General features: G+C 51.4%; 1 protein-coding gene across 9 annotated transcripts in view; it reads right to left on the bottom strand.

Annotated features, from left to right (window-relative positions):
- The window catches only part of CACNA1A (calcium voltage-gated channel subunit alpha1 A), a 209231-nt gene that overhangs the window by 161005 nt on the left and 25184 nt on the right, over positions 1 to 23042 (bottom strand). For 8 of the 9 annotated variants that reach the window (XM_070058409.1, XM_070058410.1, XM_070058407.1 and 5 more), the window contains one exon: positions 11761 to 12054. In XM_070058409.1, coding sequence (XP_069914510.1) covers positions 11761 to 12054 — 294 coding nt within the window. 9 annotated transcript variants of the gene reach the window in all.

The following is a 23042-nucleotide window of genomic DNA, read 5'->3' on the forward strand; positions in this document are numbered from 1 at the left end:
AAGGATGGACTGAAATGTATGAAAATGTCTTCAGATATTTATTTCTCCATCCATCTTTCTGGATGGGAGAGCATATACATATTTCATATTCTTCTTCTTACTTCAAGTGTTTAATGAGGGAAGAGGCTCTTGGAGGAGGTGAATTTGGGGGCTTTGCCCTGAATGAAGAGATGGTGCCAGGTATGGAGGCTCAAGAGGAAAGGTAAGAGGAGAGAGCGGCCGGCACAGATACTGTGAGATGCATGTGAGCTGACCGTGTGCCTGAGACAGAGTGCAAGGGAAGAGAATGAAAGCCACGAGCTCAAAGACAAAGCAGGGACCAGATCATGCGGGGACTGGTGGGGACCCTGTTATATCTGCAAGCTGCGGCCTCTGGCTAGTGCGTAAGAGCCTGAGGCATGCACCCAACCAGTCCAACAATGTGTGCTTGATGGAGCAAAACTCAAGGAATTCCATTTTCAGTACTGTGGTGGTAAAACGAATAAAGCCAGCTGTTTGAATTGTACTGATCTTTGTTGTCAACACTGTATTTTCTCCACCATTACTCAGTTAAATACATAGGCTTGCTATGGTGAGGGAGCAAGGGGGAAGAGAGTGGAGAGAAAGGCAAATTCCTCTTCCTTACACACAAGGAGCTTTCTCATCAGAGAGCTAAGATGTGAACATATAGTCTTATTGATTTTTACAATAGCAGGAATGACTCACTTGACACTAGAAAAGGCATGACTATGGTGGAAAGAAAGAAACTCGGTCACTCCCAAGTTAATAAAGACACCAAATATCAGAGAGACCCCAACAGGGACACATACATATTTATATCCAACATCCACTCATCCAGCCACTCAACTGTCCCTCATCCGTCCACCCATCCATTCAACCATGGATCCATCCGTTCATCTATACAGTCATCCACCCATCCACCCAACCACTCACCCATCCACCCAACTGCTCACTCATCCATCCATCCATCCATCCATCCACCCACCCATCCACCCATCCAACCACCCAACCACTCACTCATCCATCCAACCTTCCAATTACTCATCCATCCACTCATCCATCCATCCACCCATCCATCCAACCTTCCAATTACTCATCCTTCCATCCATCCAACCACCCAACCACTCACCCACCCACCCATCCATCCAACAAGCCATCCATCTACCCATCTGTCCATCCATCCATCCATCCAACAAGCCATCCATCTACCCATCCAGTCATCCATCCACCCACCCACCCACCCATCCATCCATCCATCAACCCACCCATCAGTCACACAAAAATCCACCCATCTGCCCAGCCACTCATCCAGCACTACCTACATGGGCTGTTCATGACCCATGATCAGTAACTTAAGAGACTGCATTGGCCAAACTATCAAACAAACAAACAAACAAAAACCCAAAGATGAGGCTGGATCATAGACATTTCTGACTATCACAATTTTTTCAAGACCAAACACTGCAGGACCCTCAAGAAAGCAGCTAATGTTTGCTACTTGGAAATATCTGAAGTCTTTAGAGAGGGCATTCCTTAGAGAGACAGCAAGGCTAAGGAGAGAGTCTGGTTACATAAGGCAACCCTGGAGAGAGTCTGGCATAGAGAGAGGAAGTCAATTAGGAACATGGAAAAAAAAAAAAAGTCTGCTGAGAGGTGGAAAAATTCCTTCTTGGGATCATGGAATTCCAGCATCAACAATCAAGCCCCTGTGTGTTCTCCCCGGCTCACATCTTGGAGCAACAGCGGCTGAGCTCATCGTTCAGAACAGTCAGTGACTGATATATGAAAGCTCTTCAGCAAGATCATGCAAGTGCACATTGTGAGAAACCTAGGCATGGGTTTTCAAACTTTTAGCACCAAAATAACTTTATCTCCTAGTTCCATTTTTCTGTGAACTTTCCAAAGTACCTTCATAGATGCCAAAGAATAATGGAGATCAAAGAAATTGAGAGCCATGGCAAGAAAGGGCAGAATATTAGCACTTATGTAGCACCTATGGTATACCGACTGTGATTTATGTATTGAGCTGGAAAAGTCCAAACACAGCCACCCAAATGAGCCTGTCCATCCACCTGTCATCCATCCATCCATCCACCCATTTTACCATTTATCCACCCATCCATCTATCCATCATCCATCTGTCATTCATCCAACCACCCATCCATCATCCATCCACCCACCCATCGTCTATCCACCCATCCATCCACCCATCATCCACCCATCCATCATCCATCCACCCACCCATCGTCTATCCACCCATCCATCCACCCATCATCCTTTCACCTATGTGTCCATCCATCATCCAATCCACCCATCCATCACTCCTCCTTCCATATATGAACACATGTGGTGCTTACTAAGCATCACAGGAAGCATCACGGGGTAAGTGCCTTGAGAATCCCCACTAGACACTCTGGGAGACTGTCTGGGTCCATTTTGTGTTGCTATAACACAATATCACAGGTTGAGTAGCTTCTGAAAGAAAGCAATTGATTTCTCACAGTTCTGGAGTCCAGTATCAAGGCGCAGACATCTGGGGAGAGCCTTCTACCAGCCCTTGATGGAAGGCAGAAGGGTGAGATTAACATGCAAGACGGGGAGAAGATGGGGGCGAAAGTTATCCCTTCGTCATGAGCTTATCTCTGCGAGAACAGAACTCACCCACTTAGGAGGGCACGGAGTCTTCATGCCTGGACCACTTCTTAGAGGCCCCATCTTTCAGCAGTGTTTCATTGAGGATTATGCATCCAACCCATACACTCTGGGGGCCTTCAAACCCCGGCAGAAGCTGGGGCATAGAATGGTTGAGTACCTTGCCCAAGATCATACAGCCGGTGACCAGCAGAGTTGGGATTTGAACCCCTGTTCTCGACTCAGCCACGCAACTTCTCCACCACCAGAACCACAGCCAAGGACTACGTGGCAGGTGCCAGCTTTCAGAAGACAAGCAAGAACACGGCTATCTGGTCAATCCAGCCCTTGGAGAGCACCAGAAAACAGACTGTGAAGTGACTGAGACAGTGTGTGTCAGACGGTGCGTGCCCTACAGATGTGGCTGACTCTCCACTGAGTCTAGCCGTGCACACTCACGTCCCTGCCTCCCCGACTCATGTTCATCAGGGTTCCAATGAACACCTTGCATTCCTTCATTCAAAAAAGAAAGTACTGCTTTATCACAGCAGCACGGTTAATAATAGCAAGACAATAAAAATAGAAACCCAAACTGGAAACAACTCAAAAGTTCATCATCCAGCAAAACGGATTAAAAAAAAAAAAAAAAAGCCTTGCACTATTACACAGCAGAGAAAAATAAATAAATGGCTGGCAGCTACCCTCAATAGCCAGGATGACTTTCAAAAACCTGCTGTGGACTAATAAAAAAAAAAAAAAAGCAAATGTGAAAGCAGACATTTGACCTACAAGTTCAGACAGGTTGTACCCCACACCAACATGCCTGCCTCTGGTTAATGATTCTAGCTTCCTGTTAATGCACACCCTGGGTGGGGGGGCAGGGGGAGTGGTGATGGCTCAAGTACTTTTGTCCCTGAGACGTTCATGGGAGACCTGGATTGAGTTTCTGGCTTCAGGCTTCAGCTCTGGTCACTGTGGGCGTTTGGGAAGTAACCAGCAGATAGGGACAACAGGAAGACGAGTTGGGGAGGCAGGGACAGTATCTAAACTCCAAGTCCATGCTAAACGAAGCTTTCCTTTGAGTCTGCAAGGGACACCCGAGAGATGCCTGAGGTCTCCAAAACTTAGCTGGACCCCCAGTGGGCGGCACAGGGCAAGGCAGGAGGTGGGAGCCAGGACACTCATCATACACTTCCAGCCTCTCTCTCACCTTGGCGTCCACAGAGGGACCCCCAAAGGAGAAGAGAATTCATTTTACCTTAGACCAAAGGAAACAGAAAAAATGGGTCAAGTGGGCATGCATTTTGTCTTTTCCTCTGAATGCTTCCAGAGAGAACAGAGACCATAAAACTGTCCAGCACTTTGCACAAAATAGCCTCACCCTCGGGGCTGCAGGTCGCAGCACAGCCCTCGGCCCCCATGGCTACTCCCAGAGCCCAAGGCGTAAAAAACGTCTCTGGCCGTTTGGGGCCTCTCTCTCTGCATCTGCAACTAAGGTGGCCGTTTCCACGCAAGTCCCCATTGAGCTCCCCGAGAGCCACTCGGGGAGACGCTTCTAGAAGCAAAATCCCCAGCATTGCACCCAGGGAAGACTGAGGCTTAGCGGCGCCACTGGTGAATGAACCGAACCTGGGCAGACCAGACCCAGAGCCCAGAACGCCGCCAGGCCCTCTCCCTAGGAAGCTGACTTGGCCACCTGGGAAATGGGTTAACCTCACAGCTCTGCTGCCTGTAGATGGGAGTCCACCTCCCAGGTAGCTCCTCCCGTTGGTGAGAATGTGCCAAAAAAAAAAAATTATAATCCACGCTTGCACCCCGTGGACTTTTTAAAGCTCATTTGCATGCATGTCCATCTTTTCTGCACCAAAATAAGCTTAATGGGAGGAGGGCAGGGGGGCCACAGTAAGGAAGACACCACTTGGGATGCCCGAATCCCCTACCGCAGTGCCTTGGTTTAAGTTCTGATTCTGCTTCCAGTCCTAGCTTCTTGCTCATGCAGACCTGGGAAGACAGCAGGTGGTGGCTCAAGTCCCTGGATCCCTGCCACTCCCTGGGAGGCCCAGATGGAGCTCCTGGCTCCCAGCTACCATTTGGCTCCATCCCAGCCCACTGCAGGCATGTGGGGAGGGAACCAGTGGATGGAAGATGTCTCCCTGGGTCTGTCTCTCTGCCTTTCAAATAAAATGAAAATAAATCACTTTAAAATTTAAAACACAACAATAACTGGAGAAATTATCTTTAAAAGAAATAACAACAGAAACATCTTTTCCTTCCATTGTCCAGGGACTTTTGGAAGTGCCTACATATGTGTGCTCAGTACTGGGCGGGGTAGGGGGGATATAACCTCAAGTAACCACTGGACGGCCCCAAATCTCCGACAGATATGTTCAAAGAACCCATGCTCCCCAAATATTATTTCAGATGCCTTCCCTGGTCTGGAAAACCTCAGGAGATCCCCCCCCACCGACTCCTGCACCTTAAACCCAGTAATGACCCAACACACAGGCAGAAGACTGGCCCAGATGTTATATCAGCTCTCCCAGCTGGAGAGAAGCACTCCTACAATCACTCTGGTAGCAAACACAAGGGGGCTGCCGTGGAAAGAATGGGGCGGGGCGGGGGGTGGGGGGAGATGGATGGGGCAAGCTCCAGAAGCTCAAATGTTCTCTGGCCAGGGGCAGAATGAGGGTTCACTCCGCACCAGAGCCCTGGCTCTGTATCTAGGGCAACCTCACAGCACGCACACATCCTCACTGCTCCCGGAGCTCAGGCAGAGCGTAAACGCCACCCCTCACATCATGTCCCTAACCTGGAACCCCCAAGCCCAGACGCACTGCTGTCTCCAGCGGTTTGGGGTTTTTTGGTTGTTTTATTTATTTGAAAGGGAGGGTAACAGAGCAAGAAAGAGCGAGAGAGTGAGAGAGTGAGAGAGCGAGCGAGAGAGACTCCTGGTTCAATCCCTAAATACCTGCAAACAGCCAGGCCAAAACCAGGAAGCCTGGAGCTCATCTGGGTTTCCCATGCCGGTGGAAGGGGTCCAAGCACTAGGGCCATCACCTGCTGTCTTCCCCGGCGCATTTGCAGGAACCTGGATCCAAAACTGATACTCCAGTGTGGAATGCTGGCATGGCAAGCAATGGCTTCAGCCACGGCGCCACAACACCAGCCCCAAGGTTTGGAGTTTAGAACTCAGGGCTTTTACAAGGATAACAAAGGCGGGGACATAAAATGGCACAAGCGCTTAGGAAAAGGGTTGGGTGATCTCTTACAAACTTAAACATAGAGGCGAGATCCGGGGCCCTGCAGGCTGAGCCGCCACCTGGGATGCCAGCATCCCACACCAAAGTGCAGGTTCAAGTCCCAGCCCCTGCCACCCCTGGGGCAGAGACCTGGATGGAGTTCTTGGCTTCAAGCTGGCCCAGCCCCAGCCATTGTGACCATTTGAGGAGTGAACCAGCAAGAGAAGATTCTCTCTCTCTCTCTCTCTTCCTCTCTCCCTTTCAAATACATAAAGTGAAAAATGCACAGAACACACAACCCAGAAATCCTACTCCTGAGTAACTCCTTCCCCGTTCCCTGTCCCCCCTCCAAAAAAAAAAAAAAAAAAAAAAAAAAAAAAAACAAAACTGAATCGCAGGTTCCCACCAACACCTACAAGGCAGGGATACAGCAGCTCTAGTCACACTCGCCCGGACCCACGCGTTCCCCAGGGCCTCTGTGACTGGGGAACCGGCGAGCAAACTCTAATGCACGCACAGTCCGGAAGACTGCTCAGCAACATGGAGCAACAGGCTGCCACAGTGCACGGCCACACGGACAGATCCCAAAGAAGCCAGGCTCCGAGGGCCGCCTGCTTCCTGCTTGTCTGCCCAGGACCTCCTGAAAACGGCCAGAGTTATCAGGACAGAGAACAGATCAGAGGTTCCAAGACACTGAGGGAGCCGGGTGGCAAAAAATGGGGCACAGGGGATATGTGGGGGGTGACGGACTTGTTCCCATTTTTGTCTTTATTTTTTTGAGGGGGGGGGTGCCATCCACAGAGTCAATCCCCAAATTCCCATTAACAGCCAAGGAGTAGCTCAGAGGCCAAAGCTAGGAGCCGGGAACATGGGTGGCAGGGGCCCAACCACTGGAGGCTTTGCCATTGCCTATCAGGGTCTGCGTTAGTGGGTAGCTGGAGCCAGGAACTGAACCCAGGCACTGTAAGGTGGGGTGTAGGAGACCTGGCCAGGAGGCTAAACACCCACCGTGACTGTCACTCACTGTGTGCATTTGCCCAAATGCACGGAACAGTATGAGAAAATACTATGCGCTGTCACCCATCCTATAAAAAAGAAAAAAATAAAAAGGTTGGGGCTGGCATTGTGGTTCAGTGGGTTAGGCTGCCGGCTGCAACATCAGCCTCCCATAGGAGCACCGGTTCGAGTCCTGGCTGCTCCACTTCCAATCCAGCTCCCTGCTAATGCACCTGGGAAAGCAGTGGAAGATGCCCCAAGGACTTGGGTCCGTGCCATCCACATGGGAGACCCGGATGGAGCTCCAGGCTCCTGGCTTCATCCTGGCCCAGCCCCAGTCATTATGGCCATCTGGGGAGTGAACCAGCAGATGGAAGATCCTTCCTCTCTCTCTCTCTCTCTCTCTCTCTCTGTGTGTGTGTGTGTGTGTGTGTCACTCTGCCTTTCAAATAAACACATCTTAATAAAATAAAACAGAACAAAGGTAACACAAATGTGTTCGCCATGCAAGCCAGATGCCCCAAAGGCTGGACTACTGCACTAGCGGTGAGAAGCTAGCTTGAAGGTAGAGTTCCAAGTCCCACCTCCCAGGAACATCGCATTAAAAAGAGCATTCCCAGGCCTTAGAAGTCTGAGAACTTTAACAACATCCCGATACTGCTCCACTTACAATCAACCCGCTCTAAACATCAAACATCGTAAGTCAAAAATGCAACGAAATCACCCAGCCCCCGACACACACACCCCAGCTTAACATCAGGGCACATGGCAGGGCATAGGCTGAGTTCCCTGGTGACCACGGGACTGATTGGAAGCTACTCAGCACCCAAAGAGAAGACCTTGCCTACCAGCTCAGATAAAGCCCAGAATTCAAAATCTGAACCACGCTTTCTGCCGAACGCATTTCACTTTTGTGTCATCCTAAAGTTGAAAAAGTGAAAGACGTCAGAAAGCCGTAAGTTGAACCATCCTAAGTTGGCACTGCCTGTATACACGACATTCCCAGTAGGGGTAGGGAAGCTGGTGCAGCATCCCATAATACCAAAATGCACACTGGGAAGGATCAATTAAAACTGCGGATTGAGAGGATATAAACTCCCGTCAGCTCAGGCTCGGTTTCAACCTCTCAGTGGGTTTGTCTTCGAGTTTTTAGAGATTCGGGGGTTTGGAATTGGGGATCTGCGATGGCACCGTTGTTCAAATAATTCCCAAAGGAAGAGCTGTGCCAATTCTTGCATCCTAGAATGTATCTTTAAATTTATTTTATTTATTTGAGAGGCAGAGAGGCAGAACAGACATCTCCCACCTGCTTGTTCACTCCCCCAAATGCCCACAACAGCCAGGGCTGGGCCAGGCTGGAGTCAGGAGCCAGGAGCTCCATCCGGGTCTCCCATGTGGGTGGCAGGGGCCCAAGTACTGGTGCCATCACTGCTGCCTCCCAGGGTGTGCATGAGCAGGGAGCTGGGACTTGAACCCAGGCACTCCGACAGGGTATGTGGGTGTCCCGGGGGACCCCATCTGAAGCACTGGACCCCGTTCCTAGAATTCTGCTCTTCTGTAGATACCAACCAAGTAGAAGGATCATGTGTGGGCTACACCATGCTGCCAGATAGAACATTCTGGAACATTCTATGTTGCAGGGTGGACGAGACTCTGAGAGTGTGCCCCCACATCTCCCTGGACCCCCTCCACTTCTCAGGCAGGCTGTTTCTTTTCCAAGAGCCTTCTCTAACATAAAAGAGCAAACAACAAGAGGCACAGCACCGAGCCCATAGCCACGCACCACTTGGTAGCCACCTGACTCCTGTTGGGAGCTTTGCACAAACACGAACATGAGCCAGCGCGCCACAGGGGACTCAGGAGACCAAGCGTGATGAAACACGGACCCCATCCCAAACCCACATCTTCCCACCGTGTTCAGTAGGAGACCTGCTGGGTGGAGGAGGAGCCTTCTGTGCAAGGTGCACTTGACGGATCTCACCAGGGCTGTATTCAGATTTCCAACCAATGCAACGTAGGATCAGGAGAAGACGATGCAGTGGGGGGGTGGGGGTGGCGGAATCGGACACCAGAGATGTCCCCTTGGGGTTTTGCTGACTTGGGAAGAGACAGATGAAATGAATAAGAACCCCCTGATTGATCCGCACCGCAAGCTCCAAACCTGAGCCCCTGGGGGATGGACAGGCCAAGGAATTGCAGCAACGAACTGCGCCCGTGTGAAGGGAGCGCAAGGTGCACCACCCGGACAGCGGACCACGCTGCAGCTTGCACTCGGAATGAACATCTGGAGACCCTAGGAGCGCACAGCCAAACTCCCAGAGCACACACCCACTCCCCTTCCGCAGAACAGAAAGGGACTCCATGTTGACACCACCCCAGAGCCATTTCCAAACATACCTGCGGGGCAATCCCACTTCTAGGTAGAGACTCAAGCCAGGTCAACAACAAACAATGCAACAAAGAGATGTCCCCCAGAAGCTACTCAATGCCCTTGGCCAGGGTAGATGGTGGCTATGGTCCCACAGACATCAAGTTCAAGAGGCAAAATGAGGAGGCTCCCTCCCTGGGCGGTGGCGCTGGTCATAGGTGTTTTGCTGGCTTAGGTTTGCCGGTTGCGTGGATGTATCTGCGGCCTCTGCGCAAACCTATGAAGCTGTCTTGTTCCTGAGTGTGTGTTTGATTTCCTTCTCAAAGTTCACAAGTCCTCAAACACAGTTTTTGAAATGCCGCTAGTGTTTGCATAGAAAGGTGGAGGTTCTACCACAGTTCTCTGGTTTCCTGACATTTCTGCACCATCTCCCTCCTTGCGTTGGCCTAAATTCTCCCCACCCCCAGCCACCTGGCCACCCCAGGTCTCTGTCCTTCCTCTCCCAACCCCACCCCAGAGAAAGCTCTCTCTTGGATGACCTCACTTAGAGACAGATACAGGAGGATGAGGGAGCACTCTTTTTGGATTAAGAGTTGGCTATCTTGGGCCCAAGACAGAAAAAAAACTGTCTGCAGAGAGCAAAGAAAAAAACAAATTGCACAAAATCACGAATCTACCCAGAGCAAGAAGGTCTTGGGCAAGCTCCCACCGAGACACCTGCAATGCTAAGGGACCATGGCCCCTTGGATCTGCAGGATCCAAGCTGGACAGGGGTGAGCTAAGGATACAACAGGAGTCCCTCTCTCTCTCTCTCTCTCTCTCTCTCTCTCTCTGAAGATCCAAATCCAAGTTTCAGGAGGCAACTGGAAAGCCATTTCAACAGAGAAACCTGTCCACCCTGACGTTACCCCCGGACACCCCTTGGCACAAACAGGCTCCCCCAGCATCGTCCAAGCTGCCCATCCGCAACCACCACTTCATTTGTTCATGGGCAGACACATCACACGCAGAACCCCCGGGCCTGGAACGGGGTGCACCTGCTCTCCCCTTAAGAAACAAGCTCTGGGCGAGGTTGGAATTTACAAGGCAAAACATCTGGCCCAAGACTCGAGCCACACAGGCCGATTAGGGGGTACACCTCCTGCCACCCTCCCCCAAAAAGAGCTCTCTGCTGAATCCGTTCTTCTCCAAGTACCCTCAAAGTTGCTGGATGCCCAAACCTAAGCGTGCTCTCTGACCATGTCAGCACCCAGAAACCAAGAGCGCCCTCCTCCCCCACCCCAGCCCTGAAGTGAGTCCACCCACCCTAGAGTTCTCTGGGTAGAGCAACCGTGGGGACCACACAAAGGCCTGTTCCTGTTTTAGCAGCTGACACCACCTACCATAGGGGAGCTGGCAGGTGTGGGCTCAGCGCAGGGAGCACCAGGGGCCTGGCTTAGCCAGCAAGGAATGGCAGAGTGGCCAGCCAGCTTTGGGGTACAGGGTGTGTCCCCCACCCCCGTCCCCGGACATGGAATCTAGGTCAGGCTTAGGTAACCGCTCTAAAGCCCGCCGGATGACCCTCGCCCAAGCCTGTCTCCATCTCCTACTGAAGACACCAGCTTTGTGAGAAACAAACACACATTCCCGGCCACACGGGCGGGCGGGGGGCATCTGTTATTTCAACAGCAACTCAAGAAAAGGGAAGAGAAGAATGTGTACTGATCCCCTTCCTCTGAAGATTTGATGCCAAGAAAAAAAAAAATAGAAAAAGAAAGAAAGCAAGAAAAAGGCGCTTACTCGCCCATGATTCTCCTGGTGTGTCCCTTCTGGGTGGGAAAAACCCAATCCGAGCCATGGGCCGGGCCTCGCTCGCTCGCTCGGGCAGGGCAGGCCACGGAGGAAGAATTCTCCAGCGCTGGTTGCTCCCCCCACCCTCTGTCTTTTCTTATGGAAATAAACCCGATAGCATCCAGAGCTTGCAAAGGAGATGTGCCTGTTCTTCCAGCATCCAAGAAGGAAAAGGCCCTTGATCTGTGATGGAGAGAAACAGACCTGCATGGCCCCTGGTGGAGGGGGGGTGGGGGTGTACAGATCCGATCCCCTTAACCTGACACGACCTCTCCAGATGGGGCCAGCCGCCCACCCTGGAGCTTCCTGAGGGGTGCTGGCTCCACCATCCCAAAGGCCACATGGTCTACCCCTCTCCTAGGGCCCTGTTCACTACCATGGCAAGAGCCAGGTTGGAGAAGTCCAAGACCCTGCTTGGATTCCAGGAAAGGAAAACCCAGCCCAGACCCCCACCCACCCACCCACCCACCCAACTGGCCCTCAAGTCCCCACCAAGGCCCCTGCACGACTCCTCCCCACCTCCAGGGCCCAGATGGCTCCCAGGCCCACTCCGCAGACCATACAGCTCCTGAGCTCGGCCCCAGGGACCCCCCGCCCCCACCCCGCAGGCTCCTAGCCCACCCGCACCTGCCTGGTATCCATGGCCGGGAAGGAGAGAGCAGTGCACCTGCTCCCTGGGTCCAGTACAAAGGATATGGCCATTCGGTGATCTTCTTCGCGTATTTTCTCACCACGTTGTCCTCGCTGAAGAGGAAGAGGGAGCGGTTGACCGTGAGGCAGTTCTGTCGGACCGGGATGGGGTTGTACAGGGCCATGGTCCGTGCCCTCTGCGCCATGGATTGCTTGTACATCCTTTGCGCCCCGGGCTGCCCGCCCTGCCGGCTGCCCCCGGCTCCTCGCCCGCCTGCGGCGCCCACGACCACCCCGGCGGCTGCCCCGGCGCCTCCTCCCCCGTAGCGGGCAGGCATCTCGTCTCCGAAACGGGCCATTCTGCAAAGAGCAAGGGGCTCCGGGTTACGCTGCGGCGAGCGATGCGCAAGACGCCGCCGCCGCCGCCGCCGCTGCTGCTGCCGCTGCTACCGCTGCTGGTGCCGCCGCCGCCGCCGCTCCCGGGGCTGTGAGCTCGGCGGCCGGAGCTGCGACTGCGGGGCCGCTCCCCGGCCCAGCCCATCGGGCGGCGGCGGTCGGAGGCTCGCTCACAGGGCGGCTGCCCGGCCCGCGCCGGGGATCGCAGCTCGGGACATCTTCGCGGCTGACCCTGGGAGGAGGGAGGGAGGGAGGGAGGGGCGGGGCGCGGGGGCCGGAGGAGGAGGAGGAGGAAGAGGAGGAGGAGGAGGAAGGGAGAAGGGAAGGTGCAGGGGGAGGGGAGAGGGAAGGAAGCGAGGCTCCAAAAATAAAAAAAATAAATAAAAATTAAAAATTAAAAAAAAAAATGCCCGAGGACCGAATCTAGGCAGTCCCCGGTTCACCCACTCCGGGGGAGGTAAGAAGAGAGAAAGAGAGAAGCAATTTTAAAAATAATAAAATAATAATCGCTTCTCTGCCTTTTGGCTAAGATCAAGTGTAAAAATAATAAAATAAAAAGAACCAATGCACAGCGCTCCCCCCCCCGCCTCTTTTTTTTTTTTTTTTTTTTTTTTTTTTTTAAGACGCCAACGATTGGCAAAGGACGTCCCCTCCCCGGACGCCGTGCGAGCTCAATTTCCTCTGAGGCCGGGGCCAGGCTGGTGCACTTGGTCCATTTTCAAAGAAAAAAAAAATTTTTTTAATCAAAATCAGTTCTTTGCTAGGAGAGAGAAGCCCTCCCCCCCAAAAAAAAATTCTAAAAATTTTTTTTAAAAAATCCCTCTTCCTTCTCTTTGGCTCGAGTTACTAAGACCTGATTTTTTTTTCCTAATGCTGAAAGATAAGAAGTCTGCAGGAATAAAACAGAAGCCCAAGAAGGGAAGGGGGAGGGGCGGGAGCGGTCTAAAGGGGTCTGCAAGGCCGCAGAGCCCCCCCCCCCCCCCGCCCGGGCTTTATTTAGCTTTTTTTTTTTTTTTCAATAAATAAATTTAAAAAAATTTTTTTTCTTCCTGAATCACCAGCGGCTCACAGAGGAGGAGCGAGTGTGTGTGCAGGCTTTCCGTCCTGTGAGCCTAATCTTAGGGTTAAATTGCAGGGATGAAATCCTGAAAATTCCCAACAGGGGGAGAGAGAGAGAGAGAGAGAGAGAGATGCACCCTTCGCTGAACCACTCAACAGCTGCCCCTGGATACTCCATTTCCTGGTCCCTTCCCCCTCCCACCCCCATCCTCCCCGTGCCTCCTCCCCCTCCTCCTCCTCCCCCTCCTCCCCCTCCTCCTCCTCCTCCTCTTCCTCCTCCTCCTCTAGGGTTTGCTAAAATAAGACTGGCGTGGAGGAGATGCAGGAAGAAGCTACAGGGACCAAAACCTGAGCTCACAGAGCTTCACCCCCGGCCAGCAAAGCTTTCAAGAGAATAACACAGTGATTTTCACCCCCAGAGAGACCCCACCCAGGGGGTGGCCAGTGGCGGAGGTGTGGGGTTGGGGGGAGTGCCCGAGGTTGGCCCAAGTGCCTCCACCCCAGGGAGACGACCCAGCTTGCCAGCCAGCATCTTGCACCTGAGAGCAAAGGAGCCAAAGACCCAACAGCCGCAGGCACACAGACAGCCACTGCACAGACACCAAAGACACGGAGTTCCGGCGTACTTCTGTGAAAGTTTCCAAGGCCCAAACTGAAATCAAGGGTGTCCCCCCCTTGTCTGAAAGCCCCCAGAAGTGGCAAATCCAAACTCCCCAGCGGGATGGGCACTAACCAACCAAGTCCCAGCTGGCTGGATGGGAGAGGCTTCTGGCCAGGATGGGGCCAGGTGTTCCCCAAAGGGCATGGGAAATATAGAGTTAAAGATAAAGTGTATCTCCATGCTGGGGGGGCGGGGGCGGCAGGGGGGGGTTTGAAATCCATGTGGATTTTTTCATCATAGGTATTTTCTGTAACTTTTTTTTGGAGACCCCTTTGTGGGCATGGATTTCAATTTTTTTTTTTTTTTTGGGCAAACAAAATAAATTTTTGTTTTGTTTTGTTTTGTTTTTTGAAAGGCAGAGTGATTGAGGGAGAAGCAGAGAGAGAGAAATGTTCCGATTGCTGGTTCATTCTCGAAATTCCCACAACAGCCTGGGCTTGGCCTGGCAGATTCAGGAACCTGGAACTCCATCCGGGTCTCCCGCATGGATGGCAGGAGCCATCCCCTACCACCTCCTGGGCACAAAAGCAGGAAGGTAGATTGGAAGAACAGAGTAGTTGGGATTCTAACTCAGGGACGCAGGCGACCCAAGCCGCAGCTTAACCTCCTGCACCACACCGCTCACCCCCAACGTATCTCTCAATTCCATTTTCCGTGAATTTTGGAAGTTCCCTTCTGATCTGTGTTGATTCCCCAAGCCGCTTCTTGGAACAAGGGCAATCCAGTAACGCAGAGAAAAAATGCATGAAGCAAAAAGACACGGGCTCAGAAATGGCCGTGACATGGGCACTCAAGAAATGAAGCCCACAGCGAGAAATTAAACTCGCCAGTTCCCTGTAAACCTCTAGCGACCCCTGGCCACTCGCCTCTCCCTTTGTGGCAGCAATGGCCACCTGACCCAGCGTTGTCACGGCTCTTTGGTCCCCTTTATATAGCCTTATTGAAACTAGGTTTATTTATTTTTCTTTGAAAGGCAGAGTGATCTGTCTGGCTTATTTGATTCAAACTAAGATTCACCTGTTGCAGAGCAGGTGTTTCGGCACAGGAGGTGCCAACCTCCCATATCAGAGTACAGGTTCAAGTCCTGGCTTCTCTGCTTCTGACCCAGCTTCCTGCTAATGTACAACACCCTGGGAGGCAGCAGGGATAGTTCAAGTACGTGGATCCCTGCTGGCCACGTGGGAGACCTGGATGGAGACCTGGTTCCTGGCTTTAGTCTGGCCCAGCCCTAGCTATGGGCTGTGGTGGGCATTTGGGGAGTGAACAAATGGATAGAAGATTCTCTCTATCTCTCTCCCTCTCTCCCTCTCCCTCCCCATTCCCCTCTCTCTCCCCATTCCCCTCTCCCTCTCCTTCTCTGCCTTTCAAGTAGATGATAATATTTTTTTTAAATAGCTAACACTTCAGGGGCCAGTGCTGTGGCATAGCAGGTAAAGCCGCCACCTGCAGTGCCGGCATCTCATATGGGCGCCGGTTCAAGTCCTGGCCACTCCATTTCCCATCCAGCTCTCTGCTATGGCCTGGGAAAGCAGTAGAGGATGGCTCAAGTCCTTGGGCCCCTGCACCTGCGTGGGAGACCTGGAGGAAGCTCCTGGCTCCTGGCTTCAGATCAGCTCAGCTTCTGCCATTGCGGCCATTTGGGGAGTGAACCATCGGATGGTTCACTCTCTCTCTCTCTCTCTCTCTCTCTCTCTCTCTGCCTCTCCTCTCTCTGTTTAACTCTGACTTTCAAACAAATAAATAGATCTTTTTAAAAAAAAAAAAAAAGCCATCTTCCAGGATCTCCTAACCTGAGCCTAGAGGGCAGCCAGCAGTCTGCATATAAAAACTGCCCAGGAGTGAGGGCACTGGGGCTGGAGGTTAGGACACCTACATCCCCCAGCCCACCCCACAGTGGGTGCACTGCCTGAGTTTCATGCCCGGCTCTGGCTGCTGACCCCAGCTTCCTGCTAATACAGCCCTTGGGAGGCACAGTGATGGCTCAAGAAGTCAGGTCCCTGCCACCCACCTGGGAGCCCTCGAGTTCCTAACTCCTGGCTCCAGTCTTGGCTGCTGAGGGCATTTAGGGACTGAACCAGTGCTTTCTCTCTCTCTCTCTCTCTCTCTCTCTCTGGCCCCCCTCTTCCCCCCTTCTCATAACAAGTAATGAAGAAGATGAGGAGGAGGAGGAGGGGGAGGGGGAGAAGGGGAAGGAGGAGGAGGAGGATAATGGCCTGAGGTTGTCATTGTGTTGCCTTGGGTTAAGTTGTTGCCTGCAGCACCAACATCCCATATAAGGGCACTGGTTCGAGTCCTGGCTGCTCCACTTCCGATCCAGCTCCCTGCTAATGCACCTGGGAAAGCAGAGGAAGATGGCCCAAGGGCTTGGGTCCCTGCACCCACATGGGAGAATTGGATAGAGCTCCTGGCTCCTGGCTTTGGCCCTGCTGTTGTGGACATCTGGGGAGTGAACCAGCAGATGGAATCTCTCTCCCTCCCTCTCCCCTCTCCCCCCTCTCTCTCTCTGTGGCTCTGTCTGAAAAGTGGTGTGAAAATTCAGATGCCCGATCCCTCCCTGCCCATCCCTTGGGGTACAGCCAGGCTTGGTGACACACACTTGGCCTTCTCTGGGGTTAGCAGTGGGGGCACCATTTGCATCGTTACAGGAACAGCTTTTGCAGTCCGTCGCTGACCACTGTATTAAGGGCTGCTTAGCTCCCCCCAGTGCCAGTCCCTCTCAATGTCAGCAGCGCCATCAGACAGCCAAGGCCACCACACACATCTCCAAATGTGCCCCACCCCCACCAACATGGCAGTAAAGTCGACACTTTCATCGGCGGGCATCCCCAGTGTTTTTACTTCTCTTTCTGGGAGCCTCCCCAAGTCCTCCCATCCACCCCCACCCCAGCTCCGCCCAGCTGTTCCATACGTTTCCAGAAAGACTAGAACTCATTCGCACTCAAAGAAGATACAACCCCAGCTGTATGACTCTCAGGGATTCACTTTAGAGAGAAAGAAATCTCTGTAGCCCAAGGAATGAATGTCTAATCGTGGAATCTTACCTATCACTTAGCAACGGGCATAGGCAGCGACAAATCTTCCTAGGTGCCCCAGTGACAGCAGCAGGGACTTCCTTGGCTCCCTCACTCACACAGCTACTCACGCTGACCAGGAAGACAGAGTCTCACCAGCTCGGCAGACGGAAGCAGTTTCTCATGGCAGGCTGCCAGACAACCGGCTCCAGCCACTGGTTCTAATCTTTAACACATCTGCCAACTAAGGGTTTAATTTATCAATTACCAGCAGCCTTGCCATCGTAGCTTTGCGAACGTTATTCAATTGAACAGAGCTAACCTCTTTGAAACGCATGCCCCCAATAAATGAAGATGCCGGGCTTTCATTTGACTCTTAAAATAATTACCAGCTAATACGGTCATGGTGAGTAGCAAGACTGGACCAGACAGAAGACATGAGGTGTCTTTCTCAGAGTCCCCGGATAGCCAGTCCCAGTGAGCCCCAAGATCTCCGGAAGAGGAGGCCAGCGCTGTGGTGCAGCAGGTTAAGCCATGACCTGTACCACCTGCATCCCACATCAGAGAGTTGTTTCCAGTCCTAGCTGCTCCGCTTCCAATCCAGCTCCCTGCTAATGCACCTGCCACCCATGTGGGAAACTCTGAGGGAGTTCCTGGCTCCTGGCTTCCACTGGGTGCAGCCCTGCCGAGCATCTGGGGAGTGAGCCAGCATATGGAAGGTCAAATTTCCTCTCTCTCTCTCTCTCTCTCTCTTTCTTGCTCATGTTCTGTCTCTCTCTCTGCCTCTCTGTAACCCTGCCTTTGAAAAAAAACTTTTAAAAAAACTGTGCATAGATTTCAAAACCTTATGCACCAAAATAAACCTATCTTCAATTCCATTTCTCCATGACCTTTGGCAAGAAGCTGTGTATTTTTCTTTTCGGGATTAGCGTTGGGAACTATGTTCTTTACTTAGCTGCTTGAGGCATTCCCACTGGCGTCCCCTGTTTTTATCACTCGCTTACTTCCTGGTAGCACAAGATGTCCTAGAATCATCATGGCTGCCCGGCCCTAGGCTTAGCCACTTCTCCAAGGAGCCCCAGTTGCTTTTGCTAGAGAATGATATTGGAAGACCATGACCGCAGACCCAGTGCTCCCCAGGCTGGGAATCGGGCGACAGTCACAGAGATACACGAGCACTGGCAAGAAAGCCGGAACTCTTAGGTGAAAGTTTGACGAACCACAGGACACTTCCAGAACGGTGCAAGGAGCTCCCACGGACAAAGTTCATTACCCTTGTTTTTTTTTTTCTTTTAGTTTTACGCGTTTTCACTTTATTTGAAAGGCAGGTGGGTGGATGGATGGACAGATGGATAGCTAATACATACATAGATTAGATAATACATAAATAACACATAGAAGAATGGATAGATACAAAGATAATACACGGATAGATAGGTAGTTAAATAATACATAAATAAATATATAGATAATACGTAGAAGGGTGGGTGGACAGATAATATATGGGTGGGCAGACATGTGGGCAGATAATACATACATAGATAAATAGATAATAAATAAAAGGATGGACGATGGATAGATAGATAATACATAACTCCTGGATAGAAAATATGTGGATGTTAGACAGATAGATAATACTAAATACATACCTAACACATAGATAGCAGAATGGATGGATGGCTAGATAACGGACAAACAGAAGGATGGGTAGATCAATAATACATAGATCAACAGACAGGTAGATAGATCAATAATACATAGATAGGTGGATAGACAGATCAGTAATACATAGATAGATGATAGATAGACAAATAGATCGATAATACATAGATCGATAGATAGGTGGATAGACATATCAATAATACATAGATAGGTAGATCAATAGATCAATAATACATAGATAGACAGGTGGATAGACAGATCAATAATACATAGATGGATAGACAGATCAATAATAGATAGGTAGACAAATGGATAGACAAATAGGTGGATAGAAAGATCAATAATGCATAGATGACAGATAGATCAATAATACAAAGATAGATCAATAATACATAGATAGATGATAGATAGATAGACGTACAGATAATAAGTTTTACATCCATTGGTTCACCCTCCAAAGGCCTTTAATACAGCCAAGGCTGAGCCAGGCAGAAGCCAGGAGCCCAGAACTCAGCCTGGTCTCCCATGTGCGTGGCAGAATCCAAGGACTTGAGCCATCACCGGCCACCTGTCAGAGTGAGCCCGAGCCAGACATGAACCATGGGCGCTGCAATAGCAATGTACCACACACTAGATCCCAGGCTAATCTGAAGGGTAAAAACAGTAACTTTAGGGGAAAAAATGATGTGTTTATTTATGTTCAGCTACTTGAAAGGCGAGGGGTGGGGGGATTCCATCCACTGATCCACTCCCCAGATGCCCACAGTATCCAGGGCTGGGCCAGGCCAAGGCCAGGAGCCAGGAACTCCATCCGGGTCTCCCACATGAATGGCAGAGACCCAAGTACATGAGCTGTCGCCTGTCACCACCCAGGGTGCATCAGTGGGAAGCTGGTGTGGAAACAGCCAGGACTCAAGCGAGGTTCTCTGATGCAGGACGTGGGCATCTTAACCATGGTGGCACCTGCCCATTCCCCTCTGGTCATTTTAATAGTAAAAATGGCCACTTTGTGGTGCAGCACACTGACAGACAAAGGATCAGAAGTAGAGACATTGGTAATGAGACCCGGCGTCACCCCTCCTTGCCACTTCCTGCCCAAAATGCCAGATTGGAATCATTCCTTTTCATTCGCAGTCAAATCGGAGGACAGTCTACAAAACGACTCTTCTTCAAAAGTGTTAACTTGGACAAAGATGGAGGATACAGTCCAGGGTATAAGCAAATAAAGCAACTTGGGGCCAGCACTGCGCAGTGCGCTAAGCCATGGCCTCCAACACCAGCAATCCCACATCACAGCGCTGGTCCCAGTCCTGACTGCTCCATTTCTGATCCAGCTCCCTGCTAAGCACCTGGGAAGGCAGCAGAAGATGGCCCAAGTGCTTGGGCCCCTGCCACCCAGTGGGAGACCCGGATGGAGCTCCTGGCTCCTGGCTTCAGTCTGGTCCAGCTCTGGCTATTAGCGCACTTGGGGAGGGAACCAGCAGATGGAAGACTCTCGCTCTCTCTTGCTCTCGCTCTCTCTCTGCCTTTCAAATAAATAATCTTTTTAAAAAGTGAAATAAATAACTAAATCCAACAAGGGAATCAACACCTTCTTTTGCCGGCAAGGGATGTTACTGAACACTTGGTGATTTCTGAATGAAGTGTGCCGATCCAACGACAGCAGAGTGTCCACGGGCATTCCTGGTTTTGATGACTGTGCTGTGTTTATAAGGGAGATGTTGTGTTGAACGAAGCAAACTGACATCCACAGGGCTAACAGATCATCATGTCTATAAATTACCAGGGAGAGAGGAAGACAGGAGGAAAAGAGCAAATTCTAACTGGGAAAATGTCAGCTTTGGAGGATCCTAGTAAAAGGATACACAGGGATTCTTTGTACTCTCCGTACAACTTTTTAATAAGTCTGAAGTTTCAACAACATAAAAAGTGAAAATAAGGGTGGGTGTTGGGGCCAGCGCTGTGGTATAGCAGGTAAAGCCACCACCTGCAGTGCTGGCATCCCATATGGGCACCAGTTCGCGACCTGGCTGCTCCACTTCCGATCCAGTTCCCTGCTAATGTGCCAGGGAAAGCAGTGGAAGAGGGCCCAAGTGCTTGGGTCCCTGTGCCCACATAGGAGCCCTGGAAGAAACTCCTGGCTCCTGGCTTCCATGAGCCCAGCTCTGGCCATTGCAGCCATTTGGGGAGTGAACCAGCAGATGGAAGACTTCTCTCTGTGTATAACTCTGCCCTTCAAACAAAAAAGTAAAATAAACCTTTAAATATATATATATATATCTTTTAATTCCATTTTTTCCATGAACATTTTTAAGATATTTATTTCCATCTACTTGAAAGGCAGAGTGACACAGAGAGAAAGAGGGAGAGAGAGAGAGAGAGAGAGAAAGAATCTTCCATCTGCTGGTTCACTTCCCAAATAGCCAGGGCTGGACCAGGCTTAAACCAGGAGCCAGGAGCTCCAATAGGGTTTCCCACGCGGGTGGCAGGGGCCCAAGCACTCAATCCACCACCTGCTGCCTCCTAGGTTGTACATGAGCCAGAAACTAGATCAGAAACAGAGGAACTAAGATGCAAACCCACGCACTCTGATATGGGAGGCGGGCATCCCAAGGGACAGCTTCACCGCTGCACCAAAGGCCTGCCTCCTCCAGGTCTTTTTCCAGGCTGCATAATATTCCACTGAGAGAGTGCTGATGGCTTCAGGGGTGGCTCTTGCCCTTTGCCTATGGTGACTTTCGCCGCTATGAACACGGGGCGTGCAAATGAACGCCGCCGTTCACGCCCCTGCCTTCCCCGTCTTGGGCGTCTTGCCTGGGACGCGGATTCACTGTCATCCGCCCGTCTTAGGTGTCTTGTCTGAGGAATCACTCCGCCGCCTCCCGCAGCGACTTCCGAATCCTCGGCGCTTAGAAAGGCGCGTTTAAATATTTACAGACAGGATCATGCCATGTCTGAAATTTGCTTTCACATAACCCGAGGTTGTGCAAAAGCAAATGGAGACAGGTTTGCTCGAATTTGCAAATTCAGGTTAGGCTAAAGGTTGGGGGAAAAGGGTGCTAGGGAAGCTACGAGTGGATAATTGCCGAACGTGGGGGGATCGGGAATGAGGCTGGTGAGGGTCCTGGTCTCTCCTCTTTGGTGTATGCTTTTTCAAAAGATTTTTTTCTTTATTTATTTGAAAGGCAGAGTTAGAGAGAGAGATAAAGGGAGAGACAGAGAGAGAGAGAGAGATCTTCCATCTGCTAGTTCATTCCCCAAATGGCTGCAACAGCCAGGGCTGGACCAGGTTGAAGCCAGGAGCCAGGAGCTTCTCCCGGGTCTCCCACGCAGATGCAGGGGCCCAGGCACTGGGGCCATCTTCTACTGCTTTCCCAGGTGCATTCGCAGGGAGCTGGGTTGGAAGTGGAGCAGCTGGGACTTGAACCAGTGCCCGTATTAGATGCTGGCACTGCAGGTGGCAATTGAACCTGGTATGCCGCAATGCCAGCCCCTTGAAATAGTCTTGATCCATATTACACTTAGTTATGGAAACCAAATCATTCCAGCGTATGCTATTCTCAGGCAATCAGAAACTAAACTCAGCCTCTGAAAAGTCGGAAGCTTGGCTCAATGCTTATGTAGAGGTTCATGTACATCTAGAGATATCAACAATGGAAATGTAACCAAATGAGTTACACCTGCTGTGGGAAATGCTGGTCTTGGCTGGGTTTTTATTTATTTATTTATTTATTTGCAAAGGAGTAAAGACACAGAGAGAAACAGAGAGATCTTCCATCCTTTGGTTCACTCCCCAAATGCCTGCAAAAGCCAGGGTTGGGCCAAGTTGAAGCCAGGAGCCAGGAGCTCCACCTGTGTCTCTCAAATGGGTGACAGGGACCTAAGTACTTGAGCCACCTCCCAGGTGCATTAGCAGGGAGCTGAATGGGAAGTTGAGCGGCCAGGACTCGAACCAACACTGCGATGCAGGATGCTGGTGCTTGGGGGGGGGGGGGGCAGGGGAGAGGGCACTGACAGGGACCACACAACCATCAGTGCATGTAGGATCTTGATTGTTTTACCATGTGGGCTTGGGGGCCAGAATTCAGCCTAGCCGTGCAGACACTGGGTCCCACACCTCAGCGCCTGGGTTCCATTCCCAGCTCTGATTCTTGAACCGGCTTCCTGCTAACGCAGACCCTCCCCCCACCCTGGGGAGAGGGGGCACCAGGCAATGGATAAAGCACTTGGGTCCCTGCCACCCACGTGGGAGACCTGGAGGAAGCTCCTGGCTCCTGGCTCCAGCCTGGCCCAGCCCCAGCCATTACGGCCACTTGGGGACTGAACCAGTGGATGGAAGACCTCTCTCTCTCTCTCTCTCTCTCTCTCTCTCTCATTCTGATCTTCAAGACAAATCTCTTTTTTTTAAAGTGTGCTTATATGTTTAAGAAGAAATACACGGCAGGCCAAAAAATCAACACAAATGGAGAGGGAGAGGGAGGCAGGCGAGGGGACGGCGGCCCCCAGGCTGGCTGGCTTGGCTGGGAGCACGCACGCGTCCGCCAGCTTCTACTCCCATA

This window comes from Oryctolagus cuniculus, chromosome 16 (assembly GCF_964237555.1).
Source record: "Oryctolagus cuniculus chromosome 16, mOryCun1.1, whole genome shotgun sequence".
Taxonomy (NCBI): Eukaryota; Metazoa; Chordata; class Mammalia; order Lagomorpha; family Leporidae; genus Oryctolagus; species Oryctolagus cuniculus.